Source organism: Gadus morhua, chromosome 17 (assembly GCF_902167405.1).
Source record: "Gadus morhua chromosome 17, gadMor3.0, whole genome shotgun sequence".
NCBI lineage: Eukaryota > Metazoa > Chordata > Actinopteri > Gadiformes > Gadidae > Gadus > Gadus morhua.
Genome location: NC_044064.1, coordinates 21,280,261 through 21,303,109, shown reverse-complemented (window position 1 = coordinate 21,303,109; position 22,849 = coordinate 21,280,261). Strand labels below are relative to the sequence as shown.

The following is a 22,849-nucleotide window of genomic DNA, read 5'->3' as shown; positions in this document are numbered from 1 at the left end:
GGAGCCCCCACCTCCGGAGCTGCACCATCACCCGGACCTCGCTCGCCCCCCTCGTCGGCGCTACATCCACCGCGTGTCCCGCAGACATGTCCAGCCCAGCGACAACTCCAGTACAATCAACTCCACCTGGTCCACTTCTCGTCGCTCTCCCATCAACTCCGGCCGCACCGTCAACCATCATGCATTAGCCAGCCTAGCTAGGTCGGCTAATGCTACCGTCAAACTCGACTCCTCCGCTGTCAACTTCGGTCTCCTCAACATCCGCTCTCTCACCGGCAAAGGTCATCTCATCCAAGACGTCCTCACTGACCGTAAGCTTGACTTTTTCTTTTTAACTGAAACTTGGCAACAGCCCAATGACTTTTCCACACTCAACGACTCCACTCCTCCCGGTTTTGTTTACATCTGCCGTCCCCGTGGCAACGGCCGCGGGGGAGGTCTCGCGGTAATTCACCGTGAGAAGTGGAAAGTCCTGCCCGTCTCTGTGCCTGCATTCAGCTCTTTTGAATGCCTTGTTTTTAAGCTTCCTGGCCCCTCACCTACCATCATTGCTACATTTTACCGCCCCCCCAAGCCACACAGTGATTTTATCAGTGAATTCTCTACTCTGCTCACTCATATATCCACTCTCTCACCCAACGTAATTCTGCTGGGGGACTTCAATATTCACATGGACAATATCGACCTGCCTCTCACCAGAGACTTTGCATCCTGTCTTGACAGCTTTGGACTACATAATCTGATTGATTTCCCCACCCATATCAAAGGCCACTCTCTTGACCTAGTCTGCTGCTCCGGTCTCACCCCCTCCAAGCCCACTGCTGATGTTTTCCCCGCCTCAGATCACTCCCTCCTCACCTTCAAAGCTGTACTCCGCCTCTCCACAATCAAGTTGCCCCGCCTCATTTCATTTCGCGATATCAAGAACATTAACATTGCCACCCTCTGCTCCCTCATTGACAGTTTTCCGACCACCGACTCTACCTCAAACCCTGATGAACTCGTCACTCTTTACAACACCTGCCTCACAAACACTCTCACCTCTATCGCCCCCCTAAAAACCCGGTCTGTTTCCTTTTCCACATCTGCCCCCTGGTTTACCCCCGAGCTCAGGTCCATGAAAGCTAAAAACCGTCAACTTGAGCGACTTTATAAACGAACCGCTCTCACCATCCACAATGACATGTACACCTCCCACATTGCACAATATAAGGACCTCATATCCCTGACCAAATCCACCTACTACTCCGGCCTCATTCTAACCAATGAAGGTAACTCAAAAACCCTTTTCTCGGTTCTCAAAAAAATCCTCCACCCACCCAATTCTCTCCCCCCCCCACTTGTACTCCACTGAATCCTGTAATTCCATCTTGGACTATTTCAATCTGAAAATCCACACCATTCATCAGCACCTACATCCCAATTCCCCCCCTCTCTCCCCACCTGCACTTCCCCCTACTTGCCATCTCTTCGCCAGTTTTCTTCTCCCCACTGCCTCCGACATCTCCGTTCTCATTCTTAAATCTAAGCCCACCACCTGCCAGCTTGATCCCCTCCCCACAACCCTAGTCAAATCCTGCCTCCCCTCCCTCCTCCCTCTCATCACCGCCATCATTCACTCCCCACTCTCATCTGGAATAGTCCCCTCACTTTTCAAAACTGCCGCTGTCACCCCCATATTAAAGAAACCCGGTTCAGACCCCAACAACTTCAGTAACCTCCGCCCCATCTCTAACCTACCATTCATTTCCAAAACCCTAGAAAAGATTGTCGCCTCCCAACTTCACTCCCACTTATCCCTCCACTCACTCTACGAGCCTTTCCAGTCCGGTTTCCGCCCCCGTCACAGCACAGAGACCGCCCTCATCAAAATCACTAACGATCTCCTCATTGCAGCTGACTCTGGTTCCTTCTCCATCCTCATCCTCCTCGATCTGAGTGCAGCATTCGACACCATCTCACACCCCATCCTTCTCAGTAGACTCTCCTCGATTGGCCTCTCCCACACCCCCCTCAGTTGGTTCCACTCCTACCTCACAGGCCGCACCCAGTTCATCCAGCTTAAATCCTTCACCTCCAATCCCTCCCCAGTCACTACTGGTGTGCCCCAGGGATCTGTCCTGGGGCCTCTTCTATTCATCATCTATCTCCTCCCCCTCGGCCACATCCTCCGCAAATACAATATCCAGTTCCACTGCTTCGCGGATGACACTCAGCTCTACCTTTCCTGCAAACCCAATTCCTCACTCCCACCCTCCTCCCTCACCGACTGTCTCTCCGAAATAAAAACCTGGTTCACCTCAAACTTCCTTAAACTAAACTGCAATAAAACTGAAATGCTCCTCCTCGGCACTAAATCCACACTAGCGAAAGTCAATACCTTCTCTCTCACCATCGACAGCTCCTCAGTTTCCCCCTCCCCTCAGGTTAAGAGCTTGGGTGTCATCCTCGACGGCACACTTTCCTTCCATTCCCACATCAACACCATTACCCGCACTGCATATTTCCATCTCCGCAACATCAACAGACTCCGCCCCTCCCTCACCCCCCACACCACCGCCATCCTTGTTCACAGCCTCGTCACCTCCCGTCTGGACTACTGCAATTCTCTCCTCTTCGGCCGCCCCCACAAGTCCCTCCGCAAACTACAACTGGTCCAAAACTCTGCCGCCCGCATCATCACAAAGACCCCCTCATACCATCACATCACCCCTGTCCTCCAGCAGCTCCACTGGCTCCCCGTAACCCACCGCATTAACTACAAACTCCTAGTGTTTACATTCATGGCCATCCACAACCTCGCCCCTCCCTACCTCTCTGATCTCCTGCACATTAACATCCCCACCCGTTCCCTTCGATCCTCCTCCTCCATCCACCTCTCTGTGCCCCCTGCCCGCCTCAGCACTATGGGGGGCAGAGCCTTCAGTCGCTCTGCTCCCCAGCTCTGGAACTCTCTACCACCCGACCTCCGAAACTGTGACTCTCTCCCCATTTTCAAAGCACAACTAAAAACCCACCTGTTTCGGACTGCCTACTCTCTCTAATCTCCATGCTTCCTGCCATTCTGCCCTATATATTTTAACTTATTATGTTGTCCTTTCTATGTCTATTTTATCACGTTTTTTGTATATTTCATTGTGTGTTTTACTGTGTGTGATGTACAGTGTCCTTGAGTGACCTGAAAGGCGCTTTTATAAATAAAATGCATTATTATTATTATTATTGCATGACACTTTAAGAGCTATTCTAAAGGATACTGTTGTGTGGGAAGAGTGTGTTAGGTCTCAAAATCTGCCTGTTTCTGATGTCGTCTTAAGTGATATTTCTGATGGCTCTGTCTTCAAATCCAGTGACATGTTTCTACAAGCTGGTGACATCATCTTAAAACTGATATTGTATCAGGATGCATTTGAAGTTGTCAACCCACTTGGGTCATCCAGAGAGAAAACATAAGCTTGTGGGAGTATACTTCACACTTGCTGACTTTGAGCCATTCCATCGTTCCAGTATTGACCATTTGCAGTTAGTACTGTTGTGCAAAGAGAAAGACTTTAAGTCCTTTGGTCAGGACATAGTGTTTGAGAGATTGTTGTCAGACCTGAGACAGCTTGATGAACATGGACTTGTAACCACTTCTGGTCATGTGGTTCGAGCAACAATAATATCTATTGTAGGTGACAATTTGGGATCACACTGCATTGGTGGCTACACACAGAATTTCAGCACTTCCAAGTACTTCTGCAGGTATTGTGAGGTAAATAGAGACCAACTTGAGAGTGTGAGTCAGAGCTTTCCTGTACGAACAGTCGATAACTACAAAGAAGCAGTGCAGTTATTGCAGGAGAGTGATGTGAATGACGTCAAAGGCATCTATTGTGACTCCATCTTTAACACACTGAAATATTTCCATGTATGTCAGCCAGGCCTTCCTCCATGCATAGGGCATGACTTGTTTGAGGGAGTTGTAGCTTATGACTTGGCCATTTACTTGCGTAACTTCATAAAGGTCAAGCATTGGCTCACATACTCTCAGCTGAACAGGCGAATCACACAATTTTCCTACAAGGACTCAGATTCCAGCTCATCTCCTTGTCAAGTGAATGAAAAGGCCATCACAATAGGTGGCCAAGCAGCTGAGAACTGGTGTCTGCTTAGACTCCTGCCTGTCATTATTGGTGACAAAGTTGATCCTCATGACCCAGTGTGGCAACTAGTGATCACTCTGAAAGAACTTGTGGAACTAGTGTGTGCACCCAAGATCACCACTGCCCAGGTGGCTTACCTCAACATTGTTGTGGTTGAATATCTGGAAACAAGGAAAGCAATGTTTCCTTCTGATCACCTGAAACCCAAGCACCACTATCTTCTCCATTATGCATCATTGATCCTCAAACTGGGTCCCCTAATACGGCTGTGGACAATGAGATTTGAGAGTAAACACTCTTACTTCAAGAGGTGTGTGAGGAGGACACAAAACTATAAGAATATATGCCAGTCTCTCGCAAATCAGCACCAACTCCTCCAAACAACCCTCAGCTCAAACTCCTTTTTTGCACCAGTGCTGAAGTCAAAAAACGTTACTCCATATCATGCTCACCTGTACAGTGATGCAGTGCGCAATGCAGTTGAAGCACACATGTTTACAGAACCGGATTCTGTGTCAACTGAGGTAGATTTTAAGGGCACTCGGTACAAAAAGGGATCTTTTCTGTGCCTCAAACGCGAGTCTGATGAGTCAATCAAGTTTGGCCAGATTGAGCTTGTTTTGATAATCAATGACAAAAAGGTGTGCTTTCTGGTGACACCGCACACTTCAGTGTATTTATCAGAGTATGGACTCTATGAAGTCAAACAAGCAGCTGAGGATATGCACTGCATTAATGCAGAACACTGCCTGGATTGCCCATTGCCCATTACCCATTGCCTCTTTACAATCTGAATGGAAATACAGTGATATCTCTGAAGCACAGTGTTGTTGATCAGTAGTAGTGTGATGAGGTGTTGGGAAGAAGTTTTTGACTAGTGTGTCAATGGGGGGAAATTACATATATTAATCAAAGTAACATGGTAATTGTGCTGTGAAGTGTAATCCACAATCTGTTATCCACTAAACAATAATTTATGTTTTGTCCCCTCTTGAAGTCATGGATGGATGGGTGGGTGACGTAACTTCATCCCTAAGCTCATTCTTTAAAGAAGAAGATTCTATAGCACAAGTAGTGGAGGTGCTCAAAAACATTGGCGTCTGTTCAGCTGAGGACCTAAAATTTGTGGAGGCAGCTGACCTTGCAGCAGTCCTGAGGCCAATAGAGGCCAGGAAAGCCATGGCCTGCATTAAAAGTAAGTAAAATAATACATAGTGCCATTTGTGATGATTGCAACTAGACCGAAGATTAAGTGAAAATTATATATGGATGATAATGACTAACATGCTTATGTCCTTTTGTTATTTAGATTTAGTGACTAGAGTAGAGGATACATCCTCCTCAATATCTACCAGCCAGATTGTTGAACCCAACAACGAAGAATCATTTGTGAGTGACGACATGAGTGATGATTTTCCCATGAGTGTTCACTCCACACCGAAATCCACTGCTACAAGCAGTCCAGCTTTGACCATAGCCTCACCTACTGGATCAGAGAGCAGTGTCAGAGAAGATACTAGCTGGCATTACAGGTTCGACATACCCTGGAGTAAGATGCCCTCCAGCACAAGACAACTTTTAGATAATGGTAAGAGGCCTTCTGCAGCACAGAGAAGGGACATTATTAGGATTGTGGCTAGTGAGGTGCTAACTGTGTGCAAAAAACCTGGCAAGAAACACATTAATGAAATTTCAAGAAAGATGGTACTTTGCTACCCAAAATCCTTCCGAGATGAGATTGAGGGTCAGATTGTCGGCACTGGGTATGACTCACTTGTAAAACAGTTAATATCTCGGCTAGATAATTGCAGACGACTCCAAGCTTCTACTGCCCAGAAAAGGCTTCCTGAAAGTTGCAGCCCTGACAATGTAAAGAGAGTGTGCAAAGATGCATATGGCTGTATTAACTCTGAGCCAGTGCTTTCTCCTGGTGAAACAAAACTGCAAAAGCAAAAACAAGAAGAGCTGGTTAAGATGTTCAAAAACAAAGACAAAGATGCAAAAAAAATAGAAAGACTGATGGTGGAGACTTTTCCCTCACAGAGGAGAGACGTACTGTCAGCACTGAAAGAGACGGAAGACTTTCTTAAGGAATGGCCTTTCCTCTGCCAGGAAGCTGGAATGAGGCTTAATTTCAAAGAACTAACAGGTGTCCAGTTAGATGCCAGCTTTGAAGAGTCCACAGCCACCAAGTTCAGAAGAATCCTGCGGTACTTTCAGTTTGGTAAAACTGAGTCATCCAGCGAAGCAAGAACCATTCTGAGCAAAGCCCTGGCAGGAGGTGAAGAAACTAGTGCAGCTGTACTGATGCTTGGTGCCCATTTCAAAGAGCAGCAAGATAAGATGTTTGTAAATGTTGATGACACTGCCATTGGAGTTGACATGGACACCACCAAGCTACCATGGACACCCTGCATTGTGGTCTGCGGTAGGAGTGCCAACATTTTTTTTTCATCTGTTCACTGAAATACTTATTTTAACATTTTATGTCTACAGTGGTAATGGTGTACTGTACACTGCAAAAAACATTTTTATAGATGACAAAATCATGTTTTTTGCTACCTTGCTTTCATTTCTTTTTACTTGGTATAGTTTTTCTTTTGCAGTTTAGACACAATGTGGGCTATTCAAGAATGAAGTCAACTAAGCAGTGTACTGAACACAGCTCCTGGCTTACTTAACCTCATTGGATCCATATACATTAAGCAAGCTATTTACTCACTATGGAACATATTGTTCTTGCTCTGTTCACAGGTAACAGCCCACTTACTGCCAAGATGTTCATGGTTGCAGTGGACCAGGTCATTGTGAATGAGCAGCTTCCCTGCTTCACCAAGGCGTTAGAGATGATGTTCTGCTCATATTATCTGCACAACATTGATTATCCTGTTGCACTCACAGCTACTCTGGAGTTCTTACAGAGGTACACTTTCAGTATGCATTACACATTGCTTTTAAGGTAGTTTTGCTACCTAGGTAGGTTGCTCCTTTCCTAGCTCCACTCTGCTCCTTTCCTCTTACCTCTCTCTGCTCCTCTTCACTCCTCTCACTGCTCCTTTCCTCTCTTTCCTTTCCTTTTTTGTGACACTTCTTGATGTGAAAACCTTTTAGACATTTTAGGTAAGACATCAGCTTTCCCTGACACCTACTATTGTATCTGTGAAACTTTTATTTTATTTGTGAAAATGCTAATGGGGAGATTTCACCGTTTTTGTTTTACACCAAGACCTCATTAGACCAGGTCCAGATCAAAAACCACTGTGCCTATACCTCTCAAATCTGGACTGGATTAATGTACAGACCCTTAACTTTGCCCTTAAGTGCCGAATCGGAGGCTGGCGAATCAGAAGCTAACTTCAGCGTCGTCTTCGAGACTAAAGTCTTAGCTGTGTCAGTTTCTGACTGTTCCGTCGAGCCAGAGGCCATTGCGCAACAGGGTAAAGGGCAACATGAAAAGTTGATGCAGCCGAGTTCTCCACTCTTTCGCTCGCATCACGTGCATGTCCTTACTATGGTGGACACAGAAAATCAGCTCAAATTGGGTTACACTCTATGTCCTGCTTCCCTTATTGTCAGTCCATGGACAAGAACATGGTCTATAATTTCATTGGATTTTTCCACTCTTTGTCTTCCTCTTCGTCTTCCTCTTCTTCTTTCTTGTCTCCTCTTCCTCCTCCTTCCGTCCTCTCACATAGTTTCTTCTATCCATTCTCAGACTCTCATTCCCACCTTCAACAACCTGTTTGCTCTCTGAATTGGCTTATATTGGTTGTGTCACATCATTTGAAACAAGTGAAATCAATTTTGAGTGGTTGTGTTTAATCAATGACAGTTTGCTCTACTTGTATTTACAAATTTAGATGACGTGCGTTAGAGTGCAAAATGTGTTTTGAGAATGTGTTTAGAGTTTTGCTGAAAAGTGTAAGTGAGATCTGCAAATTGTGTTTTACCATGTGAAATGGTTTAAGGTGACAACAGACTGCACAGTTAGCTAAATTAGTTCAGGCAACTGAGAACTTTGCTCAGCCAATGGCTTTTAGTGTTTTAGCAATTGAGAAAAACTGTTACACTCTGAATGTCTTAGCTTAAAAGGAAAATTATTTTTCCAACAGGTGCATCTTCAAAATCAACCCAGATCAGGGGACCAAAGTCAAGCGAAAAGAAAAGGGACGCCAGTATGCTGTCAACCCAAGGGTGCTGAGCCTCATCTCCAATGTTGCCAATTTTGAATGGACAGAGTGAAAGGGTAAGATGACTCTCCCACCAAACAAACACAATCATCAGTCAAGCAATAAATTAATACATCATTCAGTCCCAAACAAGCTCCTGTGTCCTGTCAGTTTAGGGAACAATAGTATACTATGGTGCAGATTTGAATTGTGTAACGAATGAGTAACGAATGATGAACGACCAGGGCCCTAACTGGGCCCTAAGTGACAGTTACTCAGTAACTACTGAGGAGTTACTGGTAAACAGACTAGGGGACTACTGTATTTGTTACTGAGTAATGAATGATGAACAACCAGGGCCCTAACTGGGGCCCTAACTGGGGCCCTAACTGGGCCCTAAGTGACAGTTACTCAGTAACAGTAACAGTATCAGTAACAGTAGTCTGTTTACCAGTAATTCCTCAGTAGTTACTGAGTAACTGTCACTTAGTTTTATGTAAAGGAAAGAAACAACAATTTAAAATGGTGATTTAATCATATACACACACACACACACACACACACACACACACACACACACACACACAGACACACACACACACACACACACACACACACACACACACACACACACACACACACACACACACACACACACACAGGGAATGTTTGAATCCAAACCGTTTTCCATTGGAACCCAATGTGAGTTCTGTTCCGTTCCTGGACCAGAGGATCCATATAAAAACGCCCTCAACACAGTGAAACTAGTTATTGATGTTCTGACCCATATTCCTTATTCAGAGAGGTGGTCTCTCTGAGATCAATATCTCTTTTACAGCAGGAACCTGGAAACAATCAACCTGGACTGGTAACTGATTCATTTAGAATATATTAATACAGTGAGAATATATGACCAATAATCTTAAGAAAACATGACATTCAGCAAACTGTACCTTAGCGTCTCTGTGGTGAAAAGTGTGCTGTCCCGTGTCGTATGAAAATATAAAAGCACCAAAGGATGGAAAGTAAGATCAGTTGAAGGAGGAGATTCAGGTGTTCGCCAAAACACAAAGTAAGTGTTCAGAACGTAGACAGAACGTGAACACGGTTCTAAAGGTTCTGAGTACAGACTGAGCTGCTGGGCTCCTCAGTGAAGACAGATGGAATGAGGAAGGAGGCTTTGAACGACAGCTAACTACACCTGAAACCTTTATGATGGTCAGGGCTGGGCTTCACCAGAACACACCCATAACTGTATCAAGACAGAGCAAAGCTTTGAGGAGGTCCATATAAAGCTATAAAACCACCACGACCCAGTCACGATGGTGGAGGTTAAAACAGTGGAATTAAAGTCACGTCAAGGCTATTAAGTTCTGCTGTACTTTGGATCATCTGCAGTGATAGCATGGGACTCCCAACGTATCAAAATACAATCGGATAAAAAGCTAAGGGAAGACTTTTATCACTTTGAAGGAGAAGAAAATGGTTACAGACTTTTCAGAGTTAGGAAACAGACAAGACAACAAACCAAACAAACATAGAAAAGAGATCTTATCCACGCTGTCAGAAACTCCTCAGATCAAACAGACCTGTAGCTGAGTTAGAGCTGTCATTAATCAATCATTAACTAACTAAAGAGGATAACTGGTTTACCTGTACATGTACCTGTACACACACACACACACACACACACACACACACACACACACACACACACACACACACACACACACACACACACACACACATACACACACACACACACACACACACACACACACACACACACACACACACACACTCTTACCAATAAAACATCCACAAGCAGATAAAATACTATCAACTTTATGAATCCCACACTGGGAATCACTTGTTATTGCATTTCAAGAGTCAAAAGTACAGCGAAAGAGAGATTAAAGGAAGAATACGAATTCAATAAAATACAAAATAAATGTACAAATGAAATCTGTCTTTCTTTCCGTCTCTCTATATGTCTGTCTGTCTGTCTGTCTGTCTGTCTGTCTGTCTGTCTGTCTGTCTGTCTGTCTGTCTGTCTGTCTGTCTGTCTGTCTGTCTGTCTCTCTCTCTCTCTCTCTCTCTGTCTGTCTGTCTGTCTGTCTGTCTGTCTGTCTGTCTGTCTGTCTGTCTGTCTGTCTCTCTCTGTCTCTCTCTCTCTTTCCCTTCCTCAGTTTGGTAATAATAATACAGGTATAATTCTATAGGAGATATGAATAATAATAGTAAAACTTACAGTGATAGAGCTAGTGTTTTGATATAACGATGGTTAACTTGAATGTGAATGTGAGATATGAATAATAATACTACCACTGCCAGTGATAGAGCTAGTGTTGATATAACTATGGTTAACTTGAATGTGAATGTGAGTTTGTATTCTGTCTGCCGCCCGCCATAGCTCAGCTCTGCTATTGCAGGACCGCTGTCATAATTAAGGGATGGAATCCACCTGTGTGACACAAATCAGAGTGAGTCGGGGAAACTGAACAGTTTTATTTTTATCTCACGTTTTTTGTCAGCAAAGGTTTGTTTAAAGGTATATTGCAATTTAGTGACTGGAACTATCATGTTTTACCAGTAAAACACAAGAGAAATCACTTTCTTTGAAGCTTTGTTTGATAAAGCATTTTAGTTATCTTTGAATCAGCGATTGCTTTGTTTTGTTTTGGAGAGAGAGAGAGAGAGAGAGAGAGAGAGAGAGAGAGAGAGAGAGAGAGAGAGAGAGAGAGAGAGAGAGAGAGAGAGAGAGAAGGAGAGAGGAGAGACAGAAAGAGAGAGAGGGAGAGAAGGAGAGAGGAGAGACAGAAAGAGAGAGAGGGAGAGAGAGAGAGAGAGAGAGAGAGAGAGAGAGAGAGAGAGAGAGAGAGAGAGAGAAGGAGAGAGGAGAGACAGAAAGAGAGAGAGGGAGAGAGAGAGAGAGAGAGAGAGAGAAGGAGAGAGGAGAGACAGAAAGAGAGAGAGGGAGAGAGAGAGAGAGAGAGAGAGAGAGAGAGAGAGAGAGAGAGAGAGAGAGAGAGAGAGAGGGGCCGACTCACAAACCAAGATTTTATAAAATGGGACAAACATCAAATTGAAACTCTTCTAGAGAATAGACCAAATAATGCATGCAGAGCAGAATTAGGACGATATCCAATCGTGATTAAAATTTAGAAGAGAGCCCTCAAATGTTATAACCACCTTAAAGGGATACTTCACCGGTGGGAACGTGAAGGTTTTATGAATGAAATAATTATATTTATTAAAAATGTGAAAATAAAAATTATACTGGAGGATAATGGTAGAAATGTTTCGGCATGATGTGGCACGCTCTCAAACCGAGAGCCGTTCTGTCCGTCTTCGCTGTTGGCCCGTTCCCAGATGACCAGCAGGCCGGGGCTACTAATGCACCTCCCTCAGCAGAACGCACTCGCCTACAGGGGAGACCGCCGTAATATTCTACTTTATCTCTGTTTACAAAGTACACAATAATAGAGAGACGCCGAGATCGTTCATTGGCCTGTGGCGTGTGCCCCCGCGACCACTGACACACCATGGCCTACGCCGCTCAGGAACGGTACCTGCCGTTCCCAACAATGGTATATGACACCAGCACATTAGTAGGAGTAGGTAACATCTGAAGTTTTTATTACCAGGAAGTTGTGAATGTACTCTTTCAGACGCATTTCCAGGAAAAGATTTTATTTGCCTCAATACGGTTTGTGACCAATAATCTAAAGAAAATATGAAATTAAGCAAGCTGTACCTTAATTTCTCTGTGGGAAAAACATCTGCTGCCCCATGTAGTATTGAAGATATAAAAGCAAAAAAGCAAGGAAAAGTAAGATCCGTTGAAGGAAGAGTTTCACCAAACCCAAAGTAAGTGTTCAGAACCGAGTCAGAACATTAAGAGGTTCTAAAGGTTCAGAGTAAAGATTGAGCTGCTGGGCTCCTGAGTGTGGAAGACAAATGAGGGAAGAGACTTCAAGAGCAGTTAACGACGTGTAAAGCCTTCAGGATGGTCCCAACGCTCCGTCAGGGCGGGGCCTCCACCCGAACACAACCTAATCTGGTGAAGTGATAAAATAAGACGGAGCAAAGGTTGGAGGAAGTCCATATAAGGCTATAAACCACCAGGTCCCCGTAATGATGTTGGAGGTTAAAACAGAGGAACTAAAGTTACTTCACGGCTATAAAGTTCTGCTGTACTTTGTATCGTGTGCTGTGAAATCATGTGACTCCCAGCGTATCAAAATACGTAGGGAGAAAAAGACAAGACAAAGAAACAGAGTAAATATATATATATAATATATTTTTAAATGTATCCACGCTGTCAGAAACATCTTGGATCAAACCAGATTCCAGAGCTGGGCCTGAGTAAGAGCTGTCATTAAAACAATCAATCATTAACCAACTGAAGAGGACTGCTGTTTTACCTGTACTACACACACACACACACACACACACACACACACACACACACACACACACACACACACACACACACACACACACACACACACACAACCAGATATGATAACTGTATAAATCCCACAAGGGAGATGGTTCCACCTCTTAAGGAGGTCGATGTGGTCAAGGCCGCCTTAATGCTCAGGCTTACCTGGGCTGAAGCCCCAGGGCCTACGACTATCAGGGGGCCTATCATGAGCTGCAGAGGTCAGGACCAGGTCCGGACCCGGACCGGGACCAGGACGCGCACTAGGATCCGGAGCGGGGCCTGGACCAGGACCCGGACCGGGACAAGGAACAGGACCCGGACCCGGACTGGGACTGGGACCGGGACCAGGACGCGCACTAGGACCCAGAGCGGGGCCTGGACCAGGACCCGGACCGGGAAAAGGAGCAGGACCCGGACCCGGACTGGGACAAGGAACAGGACCCGGACCCGGACTCGGACTGGGACCGGGATCTGGATCAAACCACTTAACCTGATCCCCCCGCAATAACCCTTCATATCTGGATCAAACCATTTGACCTGATCCCCCCACAATAACCCTTCATATCTGGATCAAACCATTTGACCTGATCCCCCCACAATAACCCTTCATATCTGGATCAAACCATTTGACCTGTTCCCCCCACAATAACCCTTCATATCTGGATCAAACCATTTGACCTGATCCCCCCACAATAACCCTTCATATCTGGATCAAACCACTTAACCTGATCCCCCCGCAATAACCCTTCATATCTGGATCAAACCATTTGACCTGATCCCCCCACAATAACCCTTCATATCTGGATCAAACCATTTGACCTGATCCCCCCACAATAACCCTACATATCTGGATCAAACCATTTGACCTGATCCCCCCACAATAACCCTTCATATCTGGATCAAACCACTTAACCTGATCCCCCCGCAATAACCCTTCATATCTGGATCAAACCATTTGACCTGATCCCCCCACAATAACCCTTCATATCTGGATCAAACCATTTGACCTGATCTCCCCACAATAACCCTACATATCTGGATCAAACCATTTGACCTGATCCCCCCACAATAACCCTTCATATCTGGATCAAACCACTTAACCTGATCCCCCCGCAATAACCCTTCATATCTGGATCAAACCATTTGACCTGATCCCCCCACAATAACCCTTCATATCTGGATCAAACCATTTGACCTGATCCCCCCACAATAACCCTTCATATCTGGATCAAACCATTTGACGAGATCCCCACAACACCCCTTCATATCTGGATCAAACCATTTGACCTGATCTCCCCACAATAATCCTTCATATCTGGATCAAACCATTTGACCTGATCCCCCCACAATAACCCTTCATATCTGGATCAAACCACTTAACCTGACCCCCCCACAATAACCCTTCATATATGGATCAAACCATTTGACCTGATCCCCAAACAATAACCCTTCATATCTGGATCAAACCATTTGACCTGACCCCCCCACAATAACCCTTCATATCTGGATCAAACCACTTAACCTGACCCCCCCACCATACCCACCATGCTCTGCGTGTGAGTGTAACCTGGGCTCTCTCTCCACAGGCTGACCCGAGGCTGCCGCGTGACGCCATGGGCGGATGCAACTCCCGGGTAGCCGGCTTGGTTTGTTTGGTTTGGTTAGCAGGACGCTTAGCGTCGCCATGCTACCTGGGCTTGTATCTATTATTACCGGTATTCATATCTGTGACCTGTTCTGTATACTCTGTATTGTATTCACTGTTTCCTCGTTGGAGCTCCGTCTGCACCAACCTCTGTAAGCATGGACTCTGGTTGCTCTTGTTCCACCTTTCTGATAGATAAGATAGCTCTGTTAGAGAGACATATATGAATCAATCATTAACCAACTCAAGAGGGTTTACCTGTACGCCACACACACACGCACTGAAACACACACACACACACACACACACACACACACACACACGCACTGAAACACACACACACACACACACACACACACACACTCACGCACGCACGCACGCACGCACGCACGCACGCACACACACACACACACACACACACACACACACACACACACACACACACACACACACACACACACTCACGCACGCACGCACGCACGCACACACACACACACACACACACACACACACACACACACACACACACACACACAGACAACCACCCCCAACACACTCCCCCTCCTCCACTCCCCCACCCCCAGCCCCCCCCTCCATAGCCCCCCACCTGCCCCTCACCCCCCCACCCCAGGCCCACCGCCTCTCGGGTCCCCCCCCCCGACCTAGAGCTGTTAAACACCACCCCCCCCCCCACCAATCCCCCCAGGAGGAGCCCCCCCCAGGTCTGCCCCCCAGAGCCCCCCCGAGGTAGGAGTCGCCATGCCGACACCCTGGTGCTGCCAATCAAGGCCAGGCCCTCCCATTGGCCCACCACGACTCTGGGAGGGGCCACCGGGGGGCGCCAGACACTAGCTCCCCCCCCCCCCTCCCCCTGCCTCGCCGTCGGTCTGGGTCAGGGCCCGCCGGCCGAGTCAGGGCGGCCCGCCGGCCGAGTCAGGGCGGCCCGCCGGCCCCCCCCCCCCCCCCCCCCCCCCCCCCCACTCCTAATAACGTCCGTCCCCCTCTGGTACTTCCCTTAGCCCCCACCTTAGCCCCCACCTTAGCCCCCACCTTAGCCCCCCCCTTAGCCCCCACCTTAGCCCCCACCTTAGCCCCCACCTCTTTATCTACAGTTGATCTCGGTTCATCGTACACCAACATGGACATGGATCTGGTCCGCGGGCTGTCCGCTCTGCCCTCCTCCGGTACCCCGACCCCGACAGGCCCCCCAGCCACCTGTTGGAGTCACTGACCACCAACCTGCAGGAAGGACTTCCATTATAACAACGAGCATTACCTCCAGACGCACGGGACGGCCACGGGCAACAAGGTCCCCCCCAGCTATGAGAACGTCTACATGGCGTGGTTCCAGCGTTCTGCTCTGCAGTCTTGCCCGTTGCTGCCACAGGTGAACTGTCGGTTCCTGGACGACATCTTCGGGCTCTGGCCACAAAGCTTAGATCACTTTCTGCAATTCATACACCTATTCAATACACATCACCCTGCTATTAAGGTTAAATATGCACAACATGCAACACATCGATTTCTAATCACAACCGTTTCTTTCCCAGACACAAACGCACCACACAGTCCTTCACACAGAAGTTGATCTGAAACCAGCGACACACACGCACTCCTCCATGAAGTAGCTTCCACCCCAAGCCCCCCTGCCCTAACCTTAACCCCTCCCCCTGCCCCCCACCCTAACCTTAACCAACCGTCCCTCCGTGCGTCTCCTCCTCACCCCCCCCGTCTCACCTTAACCCCTCGACACCCACTGTCTCACCTTAACCCCTCGTCACCCACTGTCTCACCTTAACCCCTCGTCACCCACTGTCGCACCTTAACCCCTCGTCACCCACTGTCTCACCTTAACCCCTCGTCACCCACCGTCTCACCCTAACCCCTCGTCACCCACCGTCTCACCTTAACCCCTCGTCACCCACTGTCTCACCTTAACCCCTCGTCACCCACTGTCTCACCTTAACCCCTCGTCACCCACTGTCTCACCTTAACCCCTCGTCACCCACTGTCTCACCTTAACCCCTCGTCACCCACCGTCTCACCCTAACCCCTCGTCACCCACTGTCTCACCTTAACCCCTCGTCACCCACTGTCTCACCTTAACCCCTCGTCACCCACTGTCTCACCTGAACCCCTCGTCACCCACTGACTCACCGTAAGCCCTCGTCACCCACTGTCTCACCTTAACCCCTCGTCACCCACTGTCTCACCTTAACCCCTCGTCACCCACTGACTCACCTTAACCCCTCGTCACCCACTGTCTCACCTTAACCCCTCGTCACCCACCGTCTCACCCTAACCCCTCGTCACCCACTGTCTCACCTGAACCCCTCGTCACCCACTGTCTCACCTGAACCCCTCGTCACCCACTGTCTCACCTTAACCCCTCGTCACCCACTGTCTCACCTTAACCCCTCGTCACCCACTGACTCACCTTAAGCCCTCGTCACCCACTGTCTCACCTTAACCCCTCGTCACCCACTGTCTCACCTGAACCCCTCGTCACCCACTCCGTCTCACCGTAAACCACCCGCGGCCTCCACTGTGGACCCCCACCACCTCCCTAACCCTAACCCAAACCAGCTTCCCTCCTCTACGCCTCAACTTAACCGGCTCCCATCCACACTGGAGGGGCCGACTTAGGGTCCGCCCCCGTCCACAGGGCGGCTGAGGGGGGGCCTGGATCCCTGAGTCAGGTGGTCTTCCCCAACAGGTTCCCTGAGGGGACCCCTGACATCAGGAGCGGAGACGATCAGGGGGGGGCAGCCACACACACATCGTACCCCTCATCAGCACAATGACACAACACATCACAAACACAAACTGAAACACGCATTCACACGTGCACAACACAACAACCCCACACTCCAGAAGCATAAAATAATATGAGCTCACAGGAAAGTCCTGGGACCTCCAGGATGTCCTGGTGCGGGCCGCTTTTCCACAGATATTAGAGGCGCCCCCTCTCCACACCAAAGCCCCTTTCAGCAGCTGGCGGTCGTCAGGAACCAGCACGCCTCCACCTCCAGCCCTACTCCGCAAAAACTCACCATACTGGACAGAAACATCATCTACGCCATCACATGCTCCCAATGCCACATCATATATGTCGGCGACACAAAGCCCACCATACTCACCAGGCTTAAACAGCATTTATATACTATACACATAGGCACCCTCAACACTCACAGCGTCCAACACTTCCAAACACACCCCATCACCTCACTGTTCATCACCGGGCTGGAGATGAAGGCGTGCTGGGCGGACAGACGGAGGGAGGCGGCGGAGCGTAGATGGAGAGCAAAGCTTGAGACCCTCCCCCCCTTGGGCCTGAACATCAGGGAGTGGGGGCCGCACTGGGACGCTGCTGGGGGCGCTGGGGGGTCCCGGGACTCCTCCTGGGGGGTTCCCTGCATGGCGTCGGGTCCATTGTGTGTTTTAATATGCTGCATGTTTTTATCTTCACTGTGTGCTTCCTTTACATCATGATGTTATTGAGGCCTTCCACCTCTTTTACTCCCCATTTATTACACTGGAGGCTTCTGTTATGTGAAAGGATGGTATGAATGTGTGAATGGTTTCACTATGCCTTATTTATCTTTAATATATATTTATTTACTTATTCATTTTATCTATTTTGTCTTTTTTATTTTGTCTATTTCTATCTTATTCGCCAGCACATATTTTTCCCTGTGTGTTTTGAATACTTCTTCCATGCTTTTACCATGTCTTTATAGATATGTATGTGTGTGTGCATTGTTACCTTAAAGGGGTTCCTGCATTATTCACCCATGAATTCTGACCCTGACCCTAACCCTGTCTTCACAGCACAATACCAACCAACCTCTTGGCCCCCATCCCAACCCCAATCATCCTTCCCCTCCCCTCCTTCCCTCCTTCCCTACCCAAACTCCTTTCCTTTCCAACTCTCACTTCACCACCGTACAAGAACAACATGCAGCACTACAACAACACAAAATCATTTCTGCGTACAGGAAAAACAACAGCCTCAAAGATCTCCTGGTCACCTCCACCTTCTCCCGTAAACCCACAGAACCACCACCATCTATCACACACTACTTCAAACCACACAACTCCATCACCAACCCACATAGCCACACCACTCTACCCATCCTCCACCCCCAAGCATTGATTCCCCCAACACGGTCTACATCATAACATGCACACACCGCCATCAACAATCCATTGGAGAAACGAAACATCTCATGATCATCTGACTGAAACATCAACTCCTCGACATCAAACACCAGCACCTACAAACCACTCTGGATCAACATTTCACACAACAACCCGTCACCCACCTCACCATCGCTGGGTTAGAATCAGACCCCAGATGGACCACCCAACAACGCAAACACATAGAGCACCAAAGGATCACCCAGGTTACATACACTCACACCCACACGCCTGAAGGAAAAATCCTGAACCATAACACACATTCACCACAACCAGCATACACCCTTCACCTATTACACATATACTACACCCACTCTATACGTCCATCTTACACTTTACATACATTCATCATTCACCATCCATTACACTTTCATCACTTACTATCCATATCACATTCACCCTACACCTATAACACATTCATCATACAGCCACTACACATTCATTATTCATAACACACCTATTACACATTCATCATACTCCCACTACACATTCATTATTCATAACACACCTATTACACATTCATCATACAGCCACTACACATTCATTATTCATAACACACCTATTACACATTCATCATACAGCCACTACACATTCATTATTCATAATACACCTTTTAAACATTTATTATACACCCACTAAACATTTATTATTCATAATACACTTAGAACACATTCATTACGCCTGCATTACTCCCACCACAGACATTATTCACTCATTACACCCACACTACAACCACCACCTTTACACATCTATTACACATCCTTCTTTCACTTCACATCCATTCATCATGTGTGTGTGTGTGTGGGTGTATAATGTGTTTGTGTGTGTGTGTGTGTGTGTGTGTGTGTGTGTGTGTGTGTGTGTGTGTGTGTGTGTGTGTGTGTGTGTGTGTGTGTACGTGTGTGTGTGTTTGTGTAGTGTACCACATGAAGGAGGACGTCTCAGAGCTGATCCACAGATACAGGAAGGACATGTTCTGACCTCTGACCTCCCACCTTGAGCCCCATGTGACCCAGCCAGAGGACGGGCTCCGACCTCTCCCTGGAGCCCCATGTGAACCGGCCAGTGGACGGGCTCTGACCTCTGACCTCCCACCCGGAGCCCCATGTGACCCGGCCAGAGGACGGGCTCTGACCTCTGACCTCCCAACCGGAGCCCCATGTGACCCGGCCAGAGGACGGGCTCTGACCTCTGACCTCCCACCCGGAGCCCCATGTGACCCGGCCAGAGGACGGGCTCTGACCTCTGACCTCCCACCCGGAGCCCCATGTGACCCGGCCAGAGGACGGGCTCTGACCTCTGACCTCCCACCCGGAGCCCCATGTGACCCGGCCAGAGGACGGGCTCTGACCTCCCACCTGGGGCCCCATGTGACCCGGCCAGAGGACGGGCTCTGACCTCTGACCTCCCACCTGGGGCCCCATGTGACCCGGCCAGAGGACGGGCTCTGACCTCTGACCTCCCACCTGGAGCCCCATGTGACCCGGCCAGAGGACGGGCTCTGACCTCCCCCCTGGAGCCCCATGTGACCCGGCCAGAGGACGGGCTCCTGATCGACTCTCATCATCACATCACTCATGATCACAAAGCGTCGTGTCCAGGAATGTTTTAATAAAGCGCTGAGAGCAGAACGCTGGGACTCCTGTGAGCTCATTAGACCAAACGTAAACAACGCCTTTAGCTTCATGTTAGCTTTAGTGATAGCCACCTCGGAATAGAGCGCCATCTAGAACGACCTCACACTCTAGCCTCAACGTCAATGAGACCAACTGGAAATACAAGCTGGTATTAAATTTAACTGTTAAGCTGGGATTCTGAAAATATAATTTCAGTTCTGATGAACACTATTACAATATTACTATCACTGAAGAATACTGTTATAATATTACTATCATGAATGAAAACTGTTATAATATTACTATTGTCAAGTTCTTTCCTTTTTTGTGCATTCTCCACTTGAACTAGATTGGTGCATCCAATCAGAGTTCCTTCTGGGTTACACTCAATAAACAAACTGTTTACTCTTTATCTTCTTTTATTGAAGTCTCAATTGATGGTCAGTTGTAAGTCATTCAGTTGTTAGCAAGGTGAAAAACCTTCAAGAAACCAGAAAACGGTTGTTTTACAATGTGATTTTTTTTTTTTAATGATTGCCTTATTTCCCTTAAATTAATCAAAGTGTAAAATAAATTCTCCCACTGTTTATCATTCTTAATGTTTTTCAGTGGTTTTCTTTTACTTAAACTTAGTTCTAATTATAAATATATAATATTTACTTATTTAAAAAATAACATCCCACCATAATCCTTTTAAACATGGGCTCACTAGACAATCATGTACCATAATTCAATCCGTTTAACTTCAACAATCATATTGTGGTGAGCAGCAGGTGAAGGACGAGACGGGAGCCCAGGTTTAGCAGTCGGCCGCAGCTCCACGCCCCATACACCGCTGGACAACGGAGCTGCCTTTAATAACACCAGCACGGTACACACTAGAACACACGCCACCATTCAACCACACTAACACTTTCAGTAATGGTGCAATGAACACAACATGAACACAAGAGTCAACAACACACCCCGACATCGATAAACCCCAATTAGTTTATCAACCACAAATGACCCAGGAGGGCCCCGCAACTGTCCAACCCCCTAGAACAGTAGAACCCCCAGAATCCTTAGCGAAGGCCCTCGTCTGCCAGACCCCAGAGTCAGCAGGAGCCCTGGGGGTGTGGTCAGGGACCACCTCCTTCGGGGCCCCCACCTGATCCGTCGTAGGGGGCCGTTGGAGCGCTGTTCGGGGACCCCGTCCTCCGCCGCCCTCCGACGTCTGGCCCGTCGACAGCCACGCCGGCGGCTGGGACGAGGAGGGGTGGCGCGCCCCGTCCCCCCGCAGCCCTCCCCCAGCCCCAGCTGCCCACACTGCGGCGGTTGGTGTTTAGTCCCGTTAACACGGCAACAGTTTGACGTTATCCCGGGTAAAGTGTTACTGTACGTCCACACCAGGAGCGACCAAAGCGTCAAAGACGCTTTGGTCGCTCACAAAGTTTCGCTGCGAATTTTTCTGTTCGCTTTGGTCGCTCAAGTCGCTCATGACGTACAATTCAATTATGCAGACGCATTCAAAGGAGCCGTTTGCGTTTAGTAGGCCCTACAGACAGCCATATCAAATAGTGAACTCTCCCATACACCTTTGCCATATTGCCGAGACGGTTTTGCTTGTTTGATAAAGTGCTTCGACAACAAGTAGGACAGTGATTCCCCCCAATATAAAAAAAAAATCCTAAAATGTAGGCTAATTACAACCGAGAACAAAAAACCCTGCGTGCTGTAGTAGTTAAAATATGTTTAACTGATCTGCATCTGCAAATCATGATCTGCACTCATTCGTCGCACTCAAAACAAATAGACATTGGCGCACATGGCTAATTTGCATACGCGCACAGGACTGGTTGGCTCCACAAGGCAAATAATGGAACATATCTATCTATCTAGGCCTATCTGTCTATCTACCTATCAACGCGTGTCTAGTTTTAATGTGATGTATTGTGTGTATGTCCAGTCAGACTTGTTCTGTGTGGTCTTGTAGGCTACTGTCCTGTGTGGGCCGAACCACCTAAATGGATTCCCGACGATTTGTGTCGTTTGGTATTAATAAAGACTTGACTAGGCGATCTATCTATCTAGACTATTTAATTAACAATTATTCACCTCAGGCTCCGTGAATGGTGGGGAATAGAGGGATAAAAGACAAGAGATATATGCCTTGTCATTTATCGCTCGTCTTGTCGATTAGTTTGTTTATGTGACGATTTCAAAAACTTTTTTGGTTTTGTTTAAAGCATGCTACACGCGATTGGTTGGTTAGATTGGTGGCATGGAGAGCAAATTAAAATGATTCCCGCTTAAATACGAACGTTCTAGATGTAGCCTATAAATACTCCCGCTTATCATCACTTGATATCCAAACCACTATGGCGTTTCGATCTCTGAACTGAAAAATGGTTGGTTCGTACAACACCGGGTGCCCAGTTACAGCCGCGATTAATACTTCAGCCGACATTTTGTTCAGTGAGTGAATAAAGGTAGGTAGGAACCAAAGTGCCTGCCGATGTTCCCTGGGATCCACGCAAGCGAAGAGCGTCTACATTCCGATTGGCTGTCAGTGTTTGGCCGCTGAAGCGAATAATAGTCATTTGCATAAAGTTCAAAAGTTTTCAACTTCTTTTTGACGCTCT

At 47.5% G+C, this 22,849-nt stretch overlaps 1 protein-coding gene across 1 annotated transcript; it reads left to right on the top strand.

The window, feature by feature from the left end:
- Positions 1-3,822: 3,822 nt before the first annotated feature.
- LOC115529299 (uncharacterized) lies at positions 3,823-8,387 on the top strand. The gene is made up of 4 exons (XM_030337907.1): positions 3,823-5,340; positions 5,455-6,573; positions 6,900-7,068; positions 8,258-8,387. The coding sequence occupies exons 1-4, from the start codon at positions 5,145-5,147 to the stop codon at positions 8,385-8,387; spliced, it is 1,614 nt and encodes a 537-aa protein (XP_030193767.1). The 5' UTR covers positions 3,823-5,144.
- Positions 8,388-22,849: the final 14,462 nt, after the last annotated feature.

Coding starts and splice junctions, on each gene's coding strand:
- LOC115529299 (XM_030337907.1), top strand. CDS start 5,145: ATGGATGGATGGGTGGGTGACGTAACTTCATCCCTAAGCTCATTCTTT. Junction 5,341..5,454: donor AGCCATGGCCTGCATTAAAA/GTAAGTAAAATA, acceptor TTTGTTATTTAG/ATTTAGTGACTAGAGTAGAG. Junction 7,069..8,257: donor ACTCTGGAGTTCTTACAGAG/GTACACTTTCAG, acceptor TTTTTCCAACAG/GTGCATCTTCAAAATCAACC.